The sequence below is a fragment of the Nematostella vectensis genome, chromosome 15, assembly GCF_932526225.1.
Source record: "Nematostella vectensis chromosome 15, jaNemVect1.1, whole genome shotgun sequence".
NCBI lineage: Eukaryota > Metazoa > Cnidaria > Anthozoa > Actiniaria > Edwardsiidae > Nematostella > Nematostella vectensis.
Window position 1 is genome coordinate 10,375,788 of NC_064048.1, and position 21,279 is coordinate 10,397,066.

General features: G+C 39.6%; 3 protein-coding genes across 3 annotated transcripts; all 3 read left to right on the forward strand.

Annotated features, from left to right (window-relative positions):
- The first annotated feature begins 1,373 nt into the window (after positions 1-1,373).
- Positions 1,374-3,508, forward strand: LOC5503196 (BTB/POZ domain-containing protein KCTD1). Its single transcript, XM_001624244.3, has one exon. It carries the CDS (start codon positions 1,445-1,447, stop codon positions 2,150-2,152), a length of 708 nt encoding a protein of 235 aa, XP_001624294.3. The 5' UTR covers positions 1,374-1,444; the 3' UTR covers positions 2,153-3,508.
- A 6,780-nt stretch (positions 3,509-10,288) lies between these two features.
- On the forward strand, positions 10,289-13,068 carry LOC116610741. The gene is made up of 4 exons (XM_048722529.1): positions 10,289-10,449; positions 10,573-10,597; positions 11,447-11,693; positions 12,362-13,068. Exons 1-4 carry the CDS (start codon positions 10,402-10,404, stop codon positions 12,573-12,575), a joined length of 534 nt encoding a protein of 177 aa, XP_048578486.1. The 5' UTR covers positions 10,289-10,401; the 3' UTR covers positions 12,576-13,068.
- A 2,874-nt stretch (positions 13,069-15,942) lies between these two features.
- On the forward strand, positions 15,943-19,520 carry LOC116605419. Its single transcript, XM_048722530.1, has 4 exons — positions 15,943-16,078; positions 16,202-16,226; positions 17,923-18,169; positions 18,814-19,520. Exons 1-4 carry the CDS (start codon positions 16,031-16,033, stop codon positions 19,025-19,027), a joined length of 534 nt encoding a protein of 177 aa, XP_048578487.1. The 5' UTR covers positions 15,943-16,030; the 3' UTR covers positions 19,028-19,520.
- The last annotated feature ends 1,759 nt before the right edge of the window (positions 19,521-21,279 follow it).

Genomic DNA, 21,279 nt, shown 5'->3' on the forward strand with positions numbered 1-21,279 from the left:
AGAGCCCGGTACAGTCATCGCAATTGCAAGGGAAACACATACGCAGACAGCGCATAAAAAATTGCAAGGAAAACACGCAGAGCCCGGTACAGACAGCGGAAGTATTGCAAGGGAAACACGTAAAGCCCGGTACAGACTGCGCAAGTTTTGCAAGGGAAACATATAAGGCCCGGTACAGACAGCGCATTTATTGCAAGGGAAACATATGCAAGGCCCGGCGCAGATAGCGCAAGTATTGCAAAAGGAAAACACGAAAAGATCGGTACAGACAGCGAGAGTATTGCAAGAGAATCAGGCAAAGCCCGGTAAAGACAATTGCAAGTATTGCAAGGAAAACATACGCAAAGCCCGGTACGGACAGCGCAAGTATTGCAAGAGAAACACATAAAGCCCGGTGCAGACAGCGCTAGTACTAAGGGAAACACTAGCATGTTAGCTGGCTCTCATTCGGGGTTATTTGGATTTTTTAATTTTTTTTTTATTTCTAAGGGAATTCAGTCCGGCCGGCTAGCACGCAAAGCCTCGTACAGACAAAGCAAATATTGCAAGCGGAGCCGTAATCCCAGTACAGCATCCGATGCGATACACAACAAAATACAAGGTGCGTGCCGTGAAGAAAAATTCTCCAGGGTGGATTGCTTGAAGATCCAGCTTACTTTGCGGGCGCTCCCAAAGGGTGGGAACGCCCGCAAAATACGCTGGATCTTCGAGCATGGGGGCGGGAAAATGGCTCATCACTCGTTCGATTGGTGTTTTGCATGAACATATCAATATTTGGGTGACCTTCAAACCCGCTCGGTCAATCTCTGGGAAGCCTGGGTCTAAGGGCTTTTCAAGATTAGTGAGATAAAAATTTGACCAAGTTGTCAGGTTTTTTTGGACAAATTCTTGCCACGAGTCTCAAATTGACAGGAATCAGCATTTTTCACCATATTTTCTGGAGATCAGGGAGCGGGAAAACTTTAGCTCTTCTAAATATGGGCATCAATGACCATATAAGGCAATGCAAACGAAGGACACTATCCTTGGGGAATATGTTTGATATGGACTTGGGTATCCAGCAAGCTAAATGGAACGATCGCGAACTGCAAGTCATCTTTTGTGCGAAAAAATGTTTTGATTACCGATCCAACTTTGCCTGAGAAAGAGCCTAATACCGTCTGAAAACCCGGGTACAATTATAATCATATGGTTATTTCTCCTCCCCCCTCCCCCCGTAAATCAATAAAAGATAACACTAGTTTAACTCCTAGCGTACAGAGACGGGCCCTTGGACCAGCTCCAAGATAACGAAAGTATTGGTACTCCTGTGGTATTTTACGGACGAGAGAACTGGTGCTCATCGTCACGCTCGTCACGAAACTTCCGTCACGCTACACCATCGATATCAGTTCGAAGAGAATGCCGAGATGTCTGTGATAATCTAGCCTAATTGCGCCCTATAATGGATGCCACAGTCGATTTTCCCGCTATTATCGACCTTAATGTGGGAGGGAATCATTTTACGACTACGCTGCTAACTTTGACTACTTTTCCGGATTCAATGTTGGGATCTATGTTCAGTGGACGAATTCCTGTCAACAGAGATTCGAATGGCCGCTTCTTCATCGACAGAGATGGTACATTATTCCGCTATATTCTCAATTTCCTACGCAGTAATGTCTTATCTCTACCAGCGAATTTTAAAGATTACGAGCTCCTCCTAAATGAAGCGGATTTCTATCAAATTGAACCTTTAATCGAGGAAATAAAAAGAATTCAATCCAACTTGGCTAAGACAAAAATGACAGAGCCGATAAGCGAAGTACTCCGACTATGTTTCAGCGGAGAATGCGAGAAAAACACGCGATTAAGAGGAAAAGTTGAAACGCTGAAGCAGCTTTTTCCTGACCAGGATGATGTGATTGAGATTTCGGAGCATATTCAGTCGTTTCAAGTTGGTATCACCGGGACAGGCTACGCCAAACCCCGGCTTGATACATGGGTGACTACCACCAGTATCATTGACTTGATAAGCGAACAGGGGTTTGAACCAAAATTCATCAACAATAGGAGCGATGGCGAGGAGACGTGGGTGTTCACAAGAACTGTACAATCTGAAAAAAAGACTGAAGAGGGGGACAGGAAGGTATCCCACAACAAGGCATCGTGAGGAGTTACTGTAAAATGGGGTGAAACCCTGTTAGATTGGTACCTAGAGTACTGTTACTGTACTCTAGAGTTACTGTTAGATTTAGAGTAGAGTTACTGTCTACTTACTAGAGTAAGTAGAGTTACTGTTAGATTGGTACCTAGAGTAGGCCACGGGGGAGGGGAGAAAGGTTGTGATGTTGATTGGCGGTGGGGGGTGGGGGGTGGGACAAGCTTCAGGTGCATCCCCAGGTTTGGCCGAGCAGGGGTGCACAGTCATAGGTATCATATGGAAAAATTATAGTATTTGAAGATTCCTTAATACAAAATGACCCACTTTTTGGCCACAAGGGGGGGGGGGGGGGGTGCACCCCCTGTGTACGCCCCTGAGAATAGGAATTATGATAATCTACCATGATTTTTAGAATAAGTGCTTCAGGTAAGAGGGTGGATATGTGAGTAAGTGCACTTGAATCCGCCTAAATGTATTGCACTTTAATGACCCAATGACAAAGAAACTGCCTGTTAGAAGGGAAAGCCTTATTTGCTATGGTTCTGGTATGATTAAAAAAAAAAAAAAAAACTCTTTTATCAAGATAGAACTGATTTTGAAATAAGTGCATCCCTTTAATTGCCCTGCCCTTTTGCTTATTAAGCAATTATGGTACTGGGAAACGACATTAGGCATTGTATCTAGTCTAGGCCTAAGGAAGGAGGGAAGCAGAGGGGTTTGAGGTGAGTTAATGCATCATAAGACATTAGACAGGCCACCTAGTGTATGCTCAAGGGGGTGAGTGGGTGGGAGAAGGAAAGAAGCACATAGGGATAAGGGGAGATAAGGCATCATAGAAAATATTGGGAAAACCTACCAAAGGGGGGAAGGGGTGGATGTATGGGGATGGGGTAGAGTGAGGTATAGTCCGGTCGCTTAGTGTTTCAATCTATACATAGCGGACAAAAGCACCAAACTTGGCATAAAGATAGCCAAGAGGATGCTAATTAATATTGAGACCTGTGCCCACCGGTACCACTTGAGGATTTTGTGTAATAGCGGAATAAAAATTAGAAAAAAAAAGCGTCCATCACGGGCTCCCTGTGGTGAAATTTAAAAGATCTTGTATTTCTAAAACTAAGGCGAAATATCTGATTGTTTTTTTTTTGGTAGGGGGAATATAACATTATTTGTTAATATTTCAGGATAAAAACATCGTCGGCTGCTATAAAATGATTTATTTAAGAGAAAACGTTTTCAAAGCTAGACCCAATCCCCCTCACGGTTATCCAAGATGGCGGCTTATATTGGCACTGTATATGCTGTAAGTACCTCATAAAATCGCGTATTTTAGGTAAAAAAAGCTCATTCTTTATGTAGCAAGAACGTACAATGTCTATAACCTACTAAACATGAAATTTTGTCTTGATATTAAATTTATTTATTAATTTTAAGTTTGTGCATCATAGTGATGAGGTTGAACGCATCGCATGCTTTTTAGGATAGCAACCAGCCTCCAACGAATCGCCGCACCAATCGAGGACTAATTAATCATCCTAAAGATGATTAATTTGTCAGGCTTATAGAATATATTAACAGGACATATAATGGAGGCTGTTGAAAATGGTACGTTCCTTTTTCTGATGTCCGAGCTCCACAATGTACATGAGACACGCTTGGGAGATTTTGGGGATGAGAAATCCTTTAACCGTTTTCTACTAAAGGACAGAGTTTTAGAGGCTTTTCCTAAGGTGTGGATCAGTGATCGGCGGACCGTTATTGTAATAAAGGGGAGAAAGTTATTCTGAAACAAACTGTAAGATACTTTTCAGAATGATGCGCGTACGCTAGTATGTGCCCAGGGTCCGCGGGGATTTCTTTTCCAAACAGATAATTTTTCCTTTCTTAGGGACGTTTTCTTCGAGGTGCCGAAGAAACGTCGGTGCTATAAACAAGTGTTCGAAAACTCTATTGTAGACGATACTAGCGTCAACCTTAAGAGAGGACACGTTTAGCCCAAAACCTGACGTAAGCCAGAATTATTCTATTATTCTAACGATCAGAAGGTTTTGAGCGCCATATCTGTATACGCCAGCCACCGCTGCCGATCTATATTAGTTCAATATCCTTTTTTTTACAAAATGAAAATATAAATCATGGAACGCTATTAGCTAGGGTTTTCGGCTTCATACGACCGAGTGGTTGGAAGTCAAGGGCGTCTGCCGGCTTCCCCGCTTTGACCCATAACTAGCATGGGGTAGAGCGAGGCTCTCGCCTAGGGAAACAATTGTGATACTTTGATTTTAAAATAACATAGGGCCGTAACGAAAAGATAAACAAATGATCCGAGTTGTCATGGAATAATTTATCAACGCACAATAAGCTATGAAAATCTCCCTCATCGGTAGGATTTTTTTCCTGCTGACGGGCCTATTAATTACAGCCGCGCTGGTTAAATTAAAGCTCTATAGCCCTTAATATAATACTTAGAGAACTCATTGAAAGAAAATTTCTGGGAAAATTCATGTGCACCATATTTGTGCTTATTTAATGAATAAAAATCAGTCTTATTTGCATGTTAGCAAAAAGGGATGTAAATAAAGCCGCGTAGGGCCTGGGTTCCAGTAGGTTTTTTTCTTCTTCAAATGTGGCTTTTTATAGCTATTTATATATTTCTTGGCTCTGAATTTGATAGAATACAGCTTAAATGATAGAAAATCGTTTTCAAATATGTGCATTTTGATCTTTTTTGTGTCTTGAAAAGGTATGGAAATCTTACCACAGGGTACCCGCAACACCAGATTTATAAAAAAAAAATAATAATTGCCCCTTATTTATGGATCCGCAAATGGTACCGGTGGGCACAGGTCTCATTATTGATTACCATCCTCTAGGCTATATTTATACCATGTTTGGTGCTTTTGTTCGCTGTGTATAGATTGAGCTCTTTTTGTGCGCTAAGCGACCCGACTAGTAAGGCAACTGAAAACAAATTCCCCAAACTCAACCAAAGGGGGAGGGGGCAGAGAGAGGATAAAAGCACAGATGGTGAGGCAAGGGGACTCATCATTGGAAAATATCAGTAGCACTCATTTGAACGAAAAACAAGGTTAGGCAACATGGGGGACGAGAGGATGTGAAATAAAGCATTATGGGAAATTCTCAGGAAACACAATAGACAATATAATATGGGTTAGTTTTTAAGTTCAGAGTAAAAAAAGTCATTGAGGCTTATTTGGTGATTTTAGCCTTCTACCTCTAAGTCCTCATTCCTATAGTAACAATAAACAGTTGAATTACAGGGGTGTAGCCAGGGGGGCCCGGGCCCCCCCTTTTAGCAGCCAAAAATACAGTAAATGTATGAGACATGATTTAAAATACAGGGGAAAATGCCTTGTCCCTTTTGGGCCCCCTCCTGTTAAAAATCCTGGCTACGCCACTGAATTATCTGTCAGTACACATGACTCTGGGGGGGTTTGACCCCATTCAGCTGGTTGTAGGTGTTTTAAGGTGTCTAGGAAGCAATATCGTACTGTAAACTGTAGTCATCTGCTAAACTGTTTTCTGACTTTCATCATTTCAACTAATAGAATTACTAGCCGATTTAGCCGTTGGAAATCGTCAACGAGACTTCGCAAAATGTTTAGGAGATTTACCCCCCCCCCCCCCCCCCCCCCCTCCTTGGGCTTTTCTTGCTCTATTGGAAGTTGATATGCCCGAAAGAGCATCCCTCGGAAGTACATCCATCCTTTTTTTACAAAGTGCCCTGAAAATAAAGAAATTAGAGGAGGTTACTGTTTGCACCGACGTGGAAAACATTTTTTAAATTTTGTGGAAATATATAGGGAATGCTAAAGAATTGAAATTGACGTCTAAAATCATCGAGAAAAACTGTGCTTTTCGGAGTAAATGTAGTTTTTAACAGCTCCCACACTTCAAACACTTCACACGACTACTGACATCTTTAACTTTAAAGAGACACCAAAACCAAAGCAGCAGGCTTTTAACTTTTCTGGTACAAGATTTTTTATGTATTTTAATAAAAACTGCTCGATATTCTGTTGGAACTAATCTCAAATAATACTGGCACTTCGCGCTCTCAAAACAAACCAGTCACTAGCATGTGCCGGTCACTGTACGCATACAGCGCATCTGGGAGTTGATAAAGCGGGTTTGTGGCGGTTTAAAAGATTTGTGGGAGTTCTAAGCATAAATCGGGATCATTCTAAAGGTACAAAATGTGTAAATTAGTCCAGTAGGTATCAGTAATTCACTATATGCACAAAAATAATCATTCTGAATGAGATTTACATTTTCAAATACAGACTGGCCGTATATTTTATAGCCTAGCCCGTGATTGCTGTCTAAGTAAGTTATTTTTTCAAGTATACACTCTCTTTATTTTATAAGAACCTTTTTTATAAGAACGTTAAGCCTGAGATTTCACCAAATTTTAAGAACATGCTAAGAACATGCCGAGGCTCAATAGCAGAAAACAAAATTCTTTTTAAGTCCTGATTGCGTTCTAAAATGCAGAATCAAATTGTGCTCATAGTTACAACCTTATTATTGCTATTGATCATTAGTGTAATTCTCTTCCTAATAGTTCATTGGGTATTATATTTCTTATATACACTAAAATTTAAGAACATCGTTAAAAACATATTCGGCCCAGCCACAACTGAAAATTAGACCGTCTTATAAATAAAGAGTGTAATGGTAATTTGAAGAAATAACCTTGACTGATTCGTACCACGCTTTTGTAATAACCAAGTAATTCATTAGGCAAGTAACTCATCAACGCATTAATTAGACAAACTCAAGATACTAAAAGAATGAAATTCCCATTACAAACATTAGACTACTTCCCATAGCAAACATTGACCATCGGTGATACTAAACAGGCGGTTTCTTGTTCGCGTCCAACTTTGGCAGGAGGTGCCTAATCTCACAGGAATGCTTTACTGATTATGGATGCTAATCTAAGTCAGCAAACAACACTTCCACTCTCTTCAACATATTTGTTTTTTTTTTTATTCTTTTGCATTCAGTAACTTTCGAACACAAGTTTTATATATTTTCACCCAAAGTTAAATCTATACCTTTTCTACCTATTCCTTTAATTTCATATCGAAAGATGTTCATTTTGTACTACTGCTTTCTTTAAACATTTCTATTGTTCCTGTTAATGACACTGAAGGTTAATGTTAATTATTTTCCTTGGCTAGCAATGACCAATCATTGCATAGCACACACGTGATCACACTTGTCAATCAAATTTTACTAAACTCGCAAACTCACTACAGAAAGAACTGCCTGAGACTCTTCAGTTTATTGTTCAGATGAGTTCTACAATTATCAGCAACATTATCAGTCATATCCTCAGCAGTACTCTTGTATTCCCCATTGACTAAAGTTAAAGGTACGATCCTGGTCAAGACTCCTGGCTCAAGCTACGCAACAGCTTACCTACTGAAGACATACACTGCAATGAAGGTCTACATGCTTGCAGTGGTAGTTTTGGTCGGCTATTTGAATGTATCTTTTCCTCTCATTTCATGGCCAGTTTTGGGCGTCTTTCTTGATAGACCACAGGCTTCCCGCCCGCGACAGTGAGAGATTTCTAAGGCATACGAATTCATTCAAATAATTATCTATGTGTTATATCTTCTAATTTATGAAATAAACTGAGTTGGGATGCAAATGTATCCGTCTGTGCTTTTTTTTGTCTCGCTAGAAGCTCGAAGACTTTTAAGCGATAAGTTTGTCTCTCATTTTTTGTCCATATATGTAGCAAGTATGTTAAAAGACAATGCTGGCAACCTGACTACCTCCAGCTTTAGTGCGATTTTCTGATAGATTTTAACCAGTACGAAGACATTGACACCAGTACTGGATGGAAGATGGGTGGAACCATCCCAGAATCGATTTTTTAAGCAATCGGCCAAAACACCAGCGAGTAATTGTTTTTTGGAAGTCACTTTTAGCTTTCCGTCGGAGTCATCTCTGACTTTCAATTGAGGCACTGTTATTACTGTAAGTAAAGTCAATTTTCTCATAATATACATGCACTGCTTGCTGAAACCTGGGTATAATAAATTTCACCTTCTGTCATCAAAATAAACCAAGATGTAATTGTTACAATATTTATAATCAATCACACATGTTTGTAATATCCGGTCCTGCAACGAATATTGGGGGTATGCCATTGTCTTTATTTACAGGCTAAAATTATATTGCTTCCAAAATTATTGAAGGGGGAGAGGGTTACATGTCCTGCCACCCGCTGCTATGGTTCTGTATAATTCCACTTTTTGGTAAATTTGACAGTATTGCAGTATTCTAGAAAAAGGGTCACTTCCAATATTTTCACATTGTTGTCTTTTTGATGTGGAAATGGTTGTAAGCATGATATACAGGCATGTACCCAGGATTGGCTAAGGGGGGATGTGCAGTCATAGGTATATTGAAAAAGGATAAGAATTCACCCATTTGTTGTGGCCAAAGGGGGTGAGCACGCATCCTGTACACCCTCTGTGTACTCGCCTGATACACGTTGCAAAAGTAAAGCATATGAGAATTTCTCAGTTTGCAGCACTGGTCAACACCTTAGTGCCAAGTGAGATCATATCTAGTTCTACCAAAATCCAAACTTAGCAACTTATTGTAGGGATGAGTTTTGTGATGTTGTTGGAACAAAGCAATATTTTCATAATGCAATAATGCAATATTTTGTTTAGAACATTATTTATTGTTCCTTGGACTAATATCTTTTTTTAGAAACTGCATAATATTATTATGGCAAGTATATTTATAAAGCCAAATATCAATGCACTTAAATTAAAATCAAATGTGATTACAGAACACCTATTCAATTTTTCCATTATCAACAAAGCAGTTAAGCCCTTTCTTCTTATCTGTTATTATATTCAAGCAAAGAGCTGTATATGGATGGCCATTATGTACATAGATATTAGAAATTAGATATAATTGACGAGCATCAAGAAACTATATGTATTGCATACGCTCAATGTGTAAAAAAAAAAAAAAAAAAAAACAGACCGTGTAAGTTTTTATACATGGCACAACAAATAATGGCTGCGAGTCCAGATCCAAATGCAAGTCGGAAATCCATGACCACAAAGGTCAGGTCCCAAAAAGCTATACACACATCACACTTCCAGTACAGCTACTGCGGAACATCAATAAAGATCTCCTGTTTTATTTAGGTCACAAAGGTCAAGTTCCAAAAAGCTATACACACAACACACTTCCCGTACAGCTACTGCGGAACATCAATAAAGATCTCCTGTTTTATTTAGGTCACAAAGGTCAGGTCCCAAAAAGCTTTACACACATTACACTCCCGTACAGCTACTGCGGAACATCAATAAAGATCTCCTGTTTTATTTAGGTCACAAAGGTCAGGTCCCAAAAAGCTATACACACATCACACTTCCCGTACAGCTACTGCGGAACATCAATAAAGATCTCCTGTTTTATTTAGGTCACAAAGGTCAAGTCCCAAAAAGCTTTACACACATCACACTTCCCGTACAGCTACTGCAGAACATCAATAAAGATCTCCTGTTTTATTTAGGTCAGGTCCCAAAAAGTCATACACACTTTTTTAACAAAGGCTAATTTTCAGTTGAGTATTTTAAGGCGGAAAATGTTCTTAACAATTTAAATGTTATTGTATCCAAAAATAAAGAATTACACAAATTATCAATAATAAAAATATATAAGGCTGTTTCTGAGAAACAGAACCAAAATATGAAAAATTCACGACTTTTCAGTTTTGGGGAAAATTATGTGTGGAAAGACGGTTGCAATGGTAACATGGCGTCTCCTCGACATGTTATTTACATCAAAACGTCCGCAGATAGATTTGAGGAAAAGTCACCAAGTTTACGCCTCTTAGATGCTATGGTTCAGAAGTTATAGCAATTTTCGAGCCCCCCCCCCTCCCCCCAAGTCTAAATAGGGTTAAAAAAGAAATATGTGTCTGCTACCTGGGCCTCGGCATGTTCTTAAAATTTGGTGAAATCTCAGGCTGGATGTCCTTACAAAAAAAGGTGTATTAACATTACACTTCCCGTATAGCTGCTTAGGAAGATCAATAAAGGTTCCAACACGTTGAATTCCTGTTTGAGGTCACGAGGTCAGGTCCCAAAAAGCTATATATACCGTACTGCAAATATTAGTTATCTATCTCGGGTTATTTCTGTGTGGATTCACCAAGTCTGGATACTCATCTACTGAGGGCGTACAGTGCAATGAAGCTCGACTTGTTTGCGGTGATAGTTTTGGTCGGCCATTTTACTGTGCGTATTTCTACCTTTCATTACTTGGCCAGTTTTGCGTCTTGGTTTTGCTAGTGGAAGCTATGCACAGAATCTAACTAGTTATTTAAGTATATATTTAAAAATTCTTACCTTTTATTGTAGGTCTCTACTGTAAAGGCCGATAAAGGTAGGTCTTATTTAATTTGTGATATTTCAAAGCAGGCTATTTTTGCATCCGCCTTAGTAGACATGTTACTACTCTAGAGCTACAAAGGATTAATCAAAGCTGGTATTATTTGGGTGACCTTCAAACCCACTCGGTCAGTCTCTTGGATGCTTGGTCTAAGGACTCTTCAAGATTAGTCAGATAAAAATTTGACCAAGCGATCAAGTTTCTCTTGATATATTCTTGCCGCGAGTCTCAAATTGACAAAAATCAGCATTTTTCACCATGTTTCAGGGAGCGGGAAAACTTTAGCTCTTCTAAATATAGAAATCAATGTCCAATACATACGAAAGACACTATCCGTGGGGAATATGTTCGATATAATGGTGCTTATTGAAAGCAACAGTTGAGGTAAAACAGCTAAAATATATCTAGAAATATAGACAGAAATATTTATTCGGCCGATTCTTGATCGTTGCAAGACCATGTAACCACAAAAATATAGGTTACATTCATGCTTTACGGGTCACGCTTCACGATTCACGCTTGACGAGTCACGCTTGACGAGTCACGCTTAAAACTTCACTGGTAACGCTTAACATTTCACTAGTAACTCTTCACGGCTTATGCTTCACGGGTCACGCTTAACACTTCACGGGTAACGCTTTAGAAGTAACGATTCAAGTCACGCTTCAAGAGTAACGCTTCAAGGGTCACGTTTCGAGGGTCACGCTACGCGAGGGTGGTCACGCTTCAAGGGTCACGCTTTACGCTTCACGGGTCACACTTTAAAGGGTAACAAAAGGGCACAGCAGATTTACACAACTTACATCGTAATTTGTTACATTCTTGTAATCTTTTTTCTTTAAGGTTCTTGGAAAAAGATAAACACTATTCCTGTATGTTTTGGGGCAAAGAATAACAATTATGGAAAGTTTCAGCCCACCCGCCATGGCTTCCTGGCTGCCGTGAAGCTTGTTCACAGGACGGGCTACGTCGCAAATGACCCTGATAAAAGTTATCGTAGCCATTGGGGCTCCGACAGAGGACACGACAATCTGGACATTCTTGTAACAAATACCAGGAATGAAGTCATCTTCCCTCTAACCGGAGTGCGGTACGTTCTGGGGGTTGAGGGTTGAGGAGGGAAGGCGGGGGGAGGGGGGGGGGGGGGTAGAGGGGGTATGACATTCGAAGGCTAACAACTTCTAACAAACTCCACATATGCCAGGTTAAACCCAATGCAACAGTAAAATCAATGTCAAATATGCGTGAAATAACGTAGCACATCTGCGCTCAGTGATGTTGTCTTAGCATTTCACAACGGAATGTTTTTTTTTGTTCAGGTTAGAAAGGAAATAAATGGTGATCCTAGTATGACATCCCTACCCCTATAACTAAGCGAAATATACTGGTTCCGGCGGTTCCGCTTTTTAGTAATGCCGTCAAAACTGTCCTCCATTGTGGACGGGGTTTCACAGGTTTCACAGGTTTCACAACGCAGACGTATTTGTCATGCTCGCGGAGTTGAGCATTATATGGAGGTTGCTCTTGCAAATGTCAATAAAGGACCTATTCACGCTGAATAGATTAGAGCAGAGTATATAAGATTAGTGAATATGGATAAATTATCGGATTGCTCAACTGCAGGGAGGTAATAGATTAAATGGTGGTTGATACTGGATATGCTGGGCGAGACGTGGCTAAGGCCAGCACGCTGTTTACCCGCCCACCCACCCTTGTTCTATGCCTTTTTGATGCATTTATGTTGATCTGTTGTCACAGGTACATGCCTGGTAGCAACCCTGGTCGGTGGTACGAAATGGACGCCTTCAACGCCAAGTCCAACGAGCTAGTTCTACAACACGGGTTTGACAAGGGGTACTACGTCGGCCCCGAGTCAATGCTGCGAGTGTGGTATGGGGAGGATCTGTACAACTACACCGAGGCGAATAACGTCGGCACAGAATGCGTTGATGTCTATGGATACTTCATTTGATTACCGGATCACCAATCTACCATAAAATCTGATGATTATTAAATGCGATAATCTGTCTATCATTACAATAAACTAAGTATAATCTATAGACTATATAATGTGAGTGAGATTCCAGCTATAAGCGCGCGCGCTCTTTCCTGATCAATAATACCAAGCAAGTAGTCTTGGGTTTCAGTCACGTGACGTTTCGAGTGTGAATTTACTTCCGGTGATGATGTGATGGTCAACACACGAACATGGCAGCTGTAGGCGAAAACCGGGTTTCTACCGTATTTTCCAATAATTTTCGCTCTTTAAGTCTAGATATTTGATAGCATTACTTTCAAAAGATGTGTTATTGTAACAGTTAACCCCTGCATTCGAAAAAAAGTAGATTTTTTAACAGTTTTTTAACTGTTCAAACGAGACGGAAAGCTTACAAAAAAAAATACAGTCTCACAACTTTTTGTTTGTGGATGATTGAAACCCTCGGTATTAAACGGATGAAAAATTATTGTCTTCAGTGTATTTATTATGTTTTGTTAGGCGAAAACGCGATAATTTTGCAAAAGGGTGAAAATTTGATTTCTCTACTTTGCAAAACTTCAGGGAGAATGGCAGCTGCAGGCTAGCTGCAAGGACCAGCATTATCACTCAAGAAAAAAGCTTTATTAAGGCTATTTAGTATGCTAAAGCCGATTGCTTCTCTACATCAGTTACAAGGTTATTTTTAATCCCTAGCTTTAATTGTATTAGGTACATATTTTACTCAATGGGCTTATTTTGTCGGTACATTTTCATTTGCTTTCTCGATTTTAAATTTCTTATAACATGTACACTTCGAGTATTTTTTTCAATCATAGTCATCTCTGACTTTCAATTAAGGCACTGTTATTACTGTAAGTAAAGTCAATTTTCTCATAATATACATGCACTGCTTGCTGATACCTGGGTATAATAGATTTCACCTTCTGTCATCAAAATAAACCAAGATGTGATTGTTACAATATTTATAATCAATCACACATATTTGTAATATATCCGGTCCAGCAACGAATATTGGGGGTATGCCATTGTCTTTATTTACAGGCTAAAATTATATGGCTTTCAAAATTATTGGTTACATGTCCCACCACCCCCTGCTATGGTGCTGTATAATTCCACTTTCTGGTAAATTTGACAGTATTGCAGTATTCTAGAAAAAGGGTTACCTTCTATATTTTCACATTGTTGTCTTTTTGATGTGGAAATGGTTGTAAGCATGATATACAGGCATGCACCCAGAATTGGCTAAGGGGGGGGGGGGGGGCGCAGTTATAGGTATAGATATATTGAAAAAGGATAGTATTTGGTGATAAGAAATCACCCATTTGTTGTGGCCAAAGGGGTGAGCATGCATCCTGTACACCCTCTGTGTACTCGCCTGATACACGTTGCAAGAGTGAAGCAAATAAGAATTTCTCAGTTTACAGCACTGGTCAACACCTTAGTGCCAAGTGAGATCATATCTAGTTCTATCCAAACTTAGCAACTTATTGTGGGGATGAGTTTTGTGATGTTGTTGGAACAAAGCAATATTTTCATAATGCAATAATGCGATATTTTGTTTAGAACATTATTTATTGTTCCTTGGACTAATACTTTTTTTAGAAACTGCATAATATTATTATGGCAAGTATATTTATAAAGCCAAATATCAATGCACTTAAATTAAAATCAAATGTGATTACAGAACACCTATTCAATTTTTCCATTATCAACAAAGCATTTAAGCCCTTTTTTCTTATCTGTTATTATATTCAAGCAAAGAGCTGTATATGGATGGCCATGATGTACATAGATATTAGAAATTAGATATAATTGACGAGCATCAAGAAACTATATGTATTGCATACGCTCAATGTGAAAAAAAACAAATAATGGCTGCGACTCCAGATCCAAATACAAGTCGGAAATCCATGACCACAAAGGTCAGGTCCCAAAAAGCTATACACACATTACACTCCCGTACAGCTACTGCGGAACATCAATAAAGATCTCCTGTTTTATTTAGGTCACAAAGGTCAAGTTCCAAAAAGCTATACACACATCACACTTCCCGTACAGCTACTGCGGAACATCAATAAAGATCTCCTGTTTTATTTAGGTCACAAAGGTCAAGTCCCAAAAAGCTTTACACACATCACACTTCCCGTACAGCTACTGCGGAACATCAATAAAGATCTCCTGTTTTATTTAGGTCACAAAGGTCAAGTCCCAAAAAGCTTTACACACATCACACTTCCCGTACAGCTACTGCGGAACATGAATAAAGATCTCCTGTTTTATTTAGGTCACAAAGGTCAAGTTCCAAAAAGCTATACACACATTACACTCCCGTACAGCTACTGCGGAACATCAATAAAGATCTCCTGTTTTATTTAGGTCACAAAGGTCAGGTCCCAAAAAGCTTTACACACATCACACTTCCCGTACAGCTACTGCGGAACATCAATAAAGATCTCCTGTTTTATTAAGGTCACAAAGGTCAAGTTCCAAAAAGCTATACACACATCGCACTTCACGTACAGCTACTGCGGAACATCAATAAAGATCTCCTGTTTTATTTAGGTCACAAAGGTCAAGTCCCAAAAAGCTTTACACACATCACACTTCCCGAACAGCTACTGCGGAACATCAATAAAGATCTCATGTTTTATTTAGGTCACAAAGGTCAAGTCCCAAAAAGCTTTACACACATCACACTTCCCGTACAGCTACTGCGGAACATCAATAAAGATCTCCTGTTTTATTTAGGTCAGGTCCCAAAAAGTCATACACACTTTTTTAACAAAGGCTAATTTTCAGTTGAGTATTTTAAGGCGGAAAATGTTCTTAACAATTTAAATGTTATTGTATCCAAAAATAAAGAATTACACAAATTATCAATAATAAAAATATATAAGGCTGATTCTGAGAAACAGAACGAAAATATGAAAAATTCACGACTTTTCAGTTTTGGGGAAAATTATGTGTGGAAAGACGGTTGCAATGGTAACATGGCGTCTCCTCGACATGTTATTTACATCAAAACGTCCGCAGATAGATTTGAGGAAAAGTCACCAAGTTTACGCCTCTTAGATGCTATGGTTCAGAAGTTATAGCAATTTTCGAGCCCCCCCCCCTTCCCCCCAAGTCTAAATAGAGTTAAAAAAGAAATATGTGTCTGCTACCTGGGCCTCGGCATGCTCTTAAAATTTGGTGAAATCTCAGGCTGGATGTCCTTACAAAAAAAGGTGTATTAACATTACACTTCCCGTATAGCTGCTTAGGAAGATCAATAAAGATTCCAACACGTTGAATTCCTGTTTGAGGTCACGAGGTCAGGTCCGAAAAAGCTATATATACCATACTGCAAATATTAGTTATCTATCTCGGGTTATTTCTGTGTGGATTCACCAAGTCTGAATACTCATCTACTGAGGGCGTACAGTGCAATGAAGCTCTACTTGTTTGCGGTGATAGTTTTGGTCGGCCATTTTACTGTGCGTATTTCTACCTTTTATTACTTGGCCAGTTTTGCGTCTTGGTTTTGCTAGTGGAAGCTATGCACAGAATCTAACTAGTTATTTAAGTATATATTTAAAAATTCTTACCTTTTATTGTAGGCCGCTGCTGTAAAGGCCGATGAAGGTAGGTCTTATTTAATTTGTGATATTTCAAAGTAGGCTATTTTTGCATCCGCCTTAGTAGACATGTTGCTACTCCAGAGCTACAAAGGATTAATCAAAGCTGGTATTATTTGGGTGACCTTCAAACCCGCTCGGCCAATCTCTTGGATGCTTGGTCTAAGGACTCTTCAAGATTAGTCAGATAAAAATTTGACCAAGCGATCAAGTTTCTCTTGATATATTCTTGCCGCGAGTCTCAAATTGACAGAAATCAGCATTTTTCACCATGTTTCAGGGAGCGGGAAAACTTTAGCTCTTCTAAATATAAAAATCAATGTCCAATACATACGAAAGACACTATCCGTGGGGGATATGTTCGATATAATGGTGCTTATTGAAAGCAACAGTTGAGGTAAAACAGCTAAAATATATCTAGAAATATAGATAGAAATATTTATTCGGCCGATTCTTGATCGTTGCAAGACCATGTAGCCACAAAAGTATAGGTAACATTCATGCTTCACGGGTCACGCTTCACGATTCACGCTTGACGAGTCACGCTTGACGAGTCACGGTTAAAACTTCACTGGTAATTCTTAACATTTCACTAGTAATTCTTCACGGCTCATGCTTCACGGGTCACGCTTAACACTTCACGGGTAACGCTTCAGAAGTAACGCTTCAAGTCACGCTTCAAGAGTAACGCTTCAAGGGTCACGTTTCGAGGGTCACGCTACGAGCACTTGGCCATATCGCATTAAGTATGTTGATGACACCACCATCTTTGAAGTGATTCCCAGGTGCTCGCCAAGTTATCTGCCATTTATTGCTAATGATATTTGCAATTTTGCTACGGAGCGTGGGATGAGGCTCAACCCCAAAAAGTGTCGGGAATTAGTCATTAATTTCCTGCAGTACCAGCCCTCGCCAGTTAATGCCCTGCAACTCATGGGCTCCGTGATTAAAAGGGTTGAAAGCTACAAAATCCTCGGCGTCCACATTAGCTCAGATCTATCGTGGAATAAGCACGTAGACTATGTAGTTAAGAAGGCAAACAAAAGGCTCTACGCTCTCCGGCTCCTTAAGAAATCTGGAGTACCGGTCCAGGATCTTGTTGCCATCTATTGTGTACTCATTAGATCTGTTGTGGAGTACGCAGGTCCAGTATGGGCTAACATAACAGGGTTCCTTGTCGACATTGTTGAGGGCATCCAAAAGAGGGCCCTCCGTATCGTTTTACCCCATCTACGATACAAGGAGGCCTTGGAAACCAGCGGGCTCCAAAGTCTTGCTGACCGCAGGCGCGAGCTTTGTATCAGTCTCATGACCTCCGCTAAAGAGCTAGAACCCCTTCGATCTGTAATTACTGGAGGCGTAATTAATAATGTGCATGGATACTCACTAAGATCCGGCAGTATGAATACCTACAAACATATTTCTGCAACTAAACGCTTTGGTGACTTTGTTACTTATCGATTTCTGTAATAGTATAACGCTATATGTGCTGGCCCTTTGCCTTAATTCAGTCTGTAATACTGCCATGGCAATTGAATAAAACCCCTATCTATCTATCTATCTATCTACGCGAGGGTGGTCACGCTTCAAGGGTCACGCTTTACGCTTCACGGGTCACACTTTAAAGGGTCACAAAAGGGCACAGCAGATTTACACAACTTACATCGTAATATGTTACATTCTTGTAATCTTTTTTCTTTAAGGTTCTTGGAAAAAGATAAACACTATTCCTGTATGTTTTGGGGCAAAGAATAACAATTATGGAAAGTTTCAGCCCACCCGCCATGGCTTCCTGGCTGCCGTGAAGCTTGTTCACAGGACGGGCTACGTCGCAAATGACCCTGATGAAAGTTATCGTAGCCATTGGGGCTCCAACAGAGGACACGACAATCTGGACATTCTTGTAACAAATACCAGGAATGAAGTCATCTTCCCTCTAACCGGAGTGCGGTACGTTCTGGGGGTTGAGGGTTGAGAAGGGAAGGCGGGGGGGGACATTCGAAGGCTAACAACTTCTAACAAACTCCACATATGCCAGGTTAAACCCAATGCAACAGTAAAATCAATGTCAAATATGCTTGAAATAACGTAGCACATCTGCGCTCAGTGATGTTGTCTTAGCATTTCACAACGGAATGTTTTTTTTTTTGTTCAGATTAGAAAGGAAATAAATGGTGATCCTAGTATGACATCCCTACCCCTATAACTAAGCGAAATATACTGGTTCCGGCGGTTCCGCTTTTTAGTAATGCCGTCAAAACTGTCCTCCATTGTGGACGGGGTTTCACAGGTTTCACAGGTTTCACAACGCAGACGTATTTGTCATGCTCGCGGAGTTGAGCATTATATGGAGGTTGCTCTTGCAAATGTCGATAAAGGACCTATTCATGCTGAATAGATTAGAGCAGAGTATATAAGATTAGTGAATATGGATAAATTATCGGATTGCTCAACTGCAGGGAGGTAATAGATTAAATGGTGGTTGATACTGGATATGCTGGGCGAGACGTGGCTAAGGCCAGCACGCTGTTTACCCGCCCACCCACCCGTGTTCTATGCCTTTTTGATGCATTTATGTTGATCTGTTGTCACAGGTACATGCCTGGTAGCAACCCTGGTCGGTGGTACGAAATGGACGCCTTCAACGCCAAGTCCAACGAGCTAGTTCTACAACACGGGTTTGACAAGGGGTACTACGTCGGCCCCGAGTCAATGCTGCGAGTGTGGTATGGGGAGGATCTGTACAACTACACCGAGGCGAATAACGTCGGCACAGAATGCGTTGATGTCTATGGATACTTCATTTGATTACCGGATCACCAATCTACCATAAAAACTGATGATTATTAAATGCGATAATCTGTCTATCATTACAATAAACTAAGTATAATCTATAGACTATATAATGTGAGTGAGATTCCAGCTATAAGCGCGCGCGCTCTTTCCTGATCAAAAATACCAAGCAAGTAGTCTTGGGTTTCAGTCACGTGACGTTTCGAGTGTGAATTTACTTCCGGTGATGATGTGATGGTCAACACACGAACATGGCAGCTGTAGGCGAAAACTGGGTTTCTCCCGTATTTTCCAATAATTTTCGCTCTTTAAGTCTAGATATTTGATAGCATTACTTTCAAAAGATGTGTTATTGTAACAGTTGACCCCTGCATTCGAAAAAAAGTAGATTTTTTAACAGTTTTTTAACTGTTCAAACGAGACGGAAAGCTTACAAAAAAAAATACAGTCTCACAACTTTTTGTTTGTGGATGATTGAAACCCTCGGTATTAAACGGATGAAAAATTATTGTCTTCAGTGTATTTATTATGTTTTGTTAGGCGAAAACGCGATAATTTTGCAAAAGGGTGAAAATTTGATTTCTCTACTTTGCAAAACTTCAGGGAGAATGGCAGCTGCACGCTAGCTGCAAGGACCAGCATTATCACTCAAGAAAAAAGCTTTATTAAGGCTATTTAGTATGCTGAAGCCGATTGCTTCTCTACACCAGTTACAAGGTTATTTTTAATCCCTAGCTTTAATTGTATTAGGTACATATTTTACTCAATGGGCTTATTTTGTTGGTACATTTTCATTTGCTTTCTCGATTTTAAATTTCTTATAACATGTACACTTCGAGTATTTTTTTCAATCATAGTCATCTCTGACTTTCAATTAAGGCACTGTTATTACTGTAAGTAAAGTCAATTTTCTCATAATATACATGCACTGCTTGCTGATACCTGGGTATAATAAATTTCACCTTCTGTCATCAAAATAAACCAAGATGTGATTGTTACAATATTTATAATCAATCACACATATTTGTAATATATCCGGTCCAGCAACGAATATTGGGGGTATGCCATTGTCTTTATTTACAGGCTAAAATTATATGGTTTTCAAAATTATTGGTTACATGCCCCACCACCCCCTGCTATGGTGCTGTACAATTCCACTTTCTGGTAAATTTGACAGTATTGCAGTATTCTAGAAAAAGGGTTACCTTCTATATTTTCACATTGTTGTCTTTTTGATGTGGAAATGGTTGTAAGCATGATATACAGGCATGCACCCAGGATTGGCTAAGGGGGGGACGTGCAGTTATAGGTATAGATATATTGAAAAAGGATAGTATTTGGTGATAAGAAATCACCCATTTGTTGTGGCCAAAGGGGTGAGCATGCATCCTGTACACCCTCTGTGTACTCGCCTGATATACATGCAAGAGAAAACTCATGAGTGAAGCATATGAGAATTTCTCAGTTTGCAGCACTGGTCGACACCTTAGTGCCAAGTGAGATCATATCTAGTTCTATCCAAACTTAGCAACTTATTGTAGGGATGAGTTTTGTGATGTTGTTGGAACAAAGCAATATTTTCATAATGCAATAATGCGATATTTTGTTTAGAACATTATTTATTGTTCCTTGGACTAATACTTTTTTTAGAAACTGCATAATATTATTATGGCAAGTATATTTATAAAGCCAAATATCAATGCACTTAAATTAAAATCAAATGTGATTACAGAACACCTATTCAATTTTTCCATTATCAACAAAGCATTTAAGCCCTTTCTTCTTATCTGTTATTATATTCAAGCAAAGAGCTGTATATGGATGGCCATGATGTACATAGATATTAGAAATTAGATATAGTTGACGAGCATCAAGAAACTATATGTATTACATACGCTAAATGTGTAAAAAAAAACAGACCGTGTAAGTTTTTATACATGGCACACCAAATGCAAGTCGGAAATCCATGACCACAAAGGTCAGGTCCCAAAAAGCTATACACACGTTACACTTCCCGTACAGCTACTGCGGAACATCAATAAAGATCTCCTGTTTTATTTAGGTCACAAAGGTCAAGTTCCAAAAAGCTATACACACATCACACTTCCCGTACATCTACTGCGGAACATCAATAAAGATCTCCTGTTTTATTTAGGTCACAAAGGTCAGGTCCCAAAAAGCTATACACACAACACACTTCCCGAACAGCTACTGCGGAACATCAATAAAGATCTCCTGTTTTATTTAGGTCACAAAGATCAGGTCCC

Excerpts from the sequence above, each read along its gene's own strand:
- LOC5503196 (XM_001624244.3), top strand. The coding sequence starts at position 1,445 with ATGGATGCCACAGTCGATTTTCCCGCTATTATCGACCTTAATGTGGGA.
- LOC116610741 (XM_048722529.1), top strand. The coding sequence starts at position 10,402 with ATGAAGCTCGACTTGTTTGCGGTGATAGTTTTGGTCGGCCATTTTACT. Across the intron at positions 10,598-11,446 it reads TACTGTAAAGGCCGATAAAG|GTTCTTGGAAAAAGATAAAC; the intron begins GTAGGTCTTATT and ends TTTTTCTTTAAG. Across the intron at positions 11,694-12,361 it reads TTCCCTCTAACCGGAGTGCG|GTACATGCCTGGTAGCAACC; the intron begins GTACGTTCTGGG and ends CTGTTGTCACAG.
- LOC116605419 (XM_048722530.1), top strand. The coding sequence starts at position 16,031 with ATGAAGCTCTACTTGTTTGCGGTGATAGTTTTGGTCGGCCATTTTACT. Across the intron at positions 16,079-16,201 it reads TTTTGGTCGGCCATTTTACT|GCCGCTGCTGTAAAGGCCGA; the intron begins GTGCGTATTTCT and ends CTTTTATTGTAG. Across the intron at positions 18,170-18,813 it reads TTCCCTCTAACCGGAGTGCG|GTACATGCCTGGTAGCAACC; the intron begins GTACGTTCTGGG and ends CTGTTGTCACAG.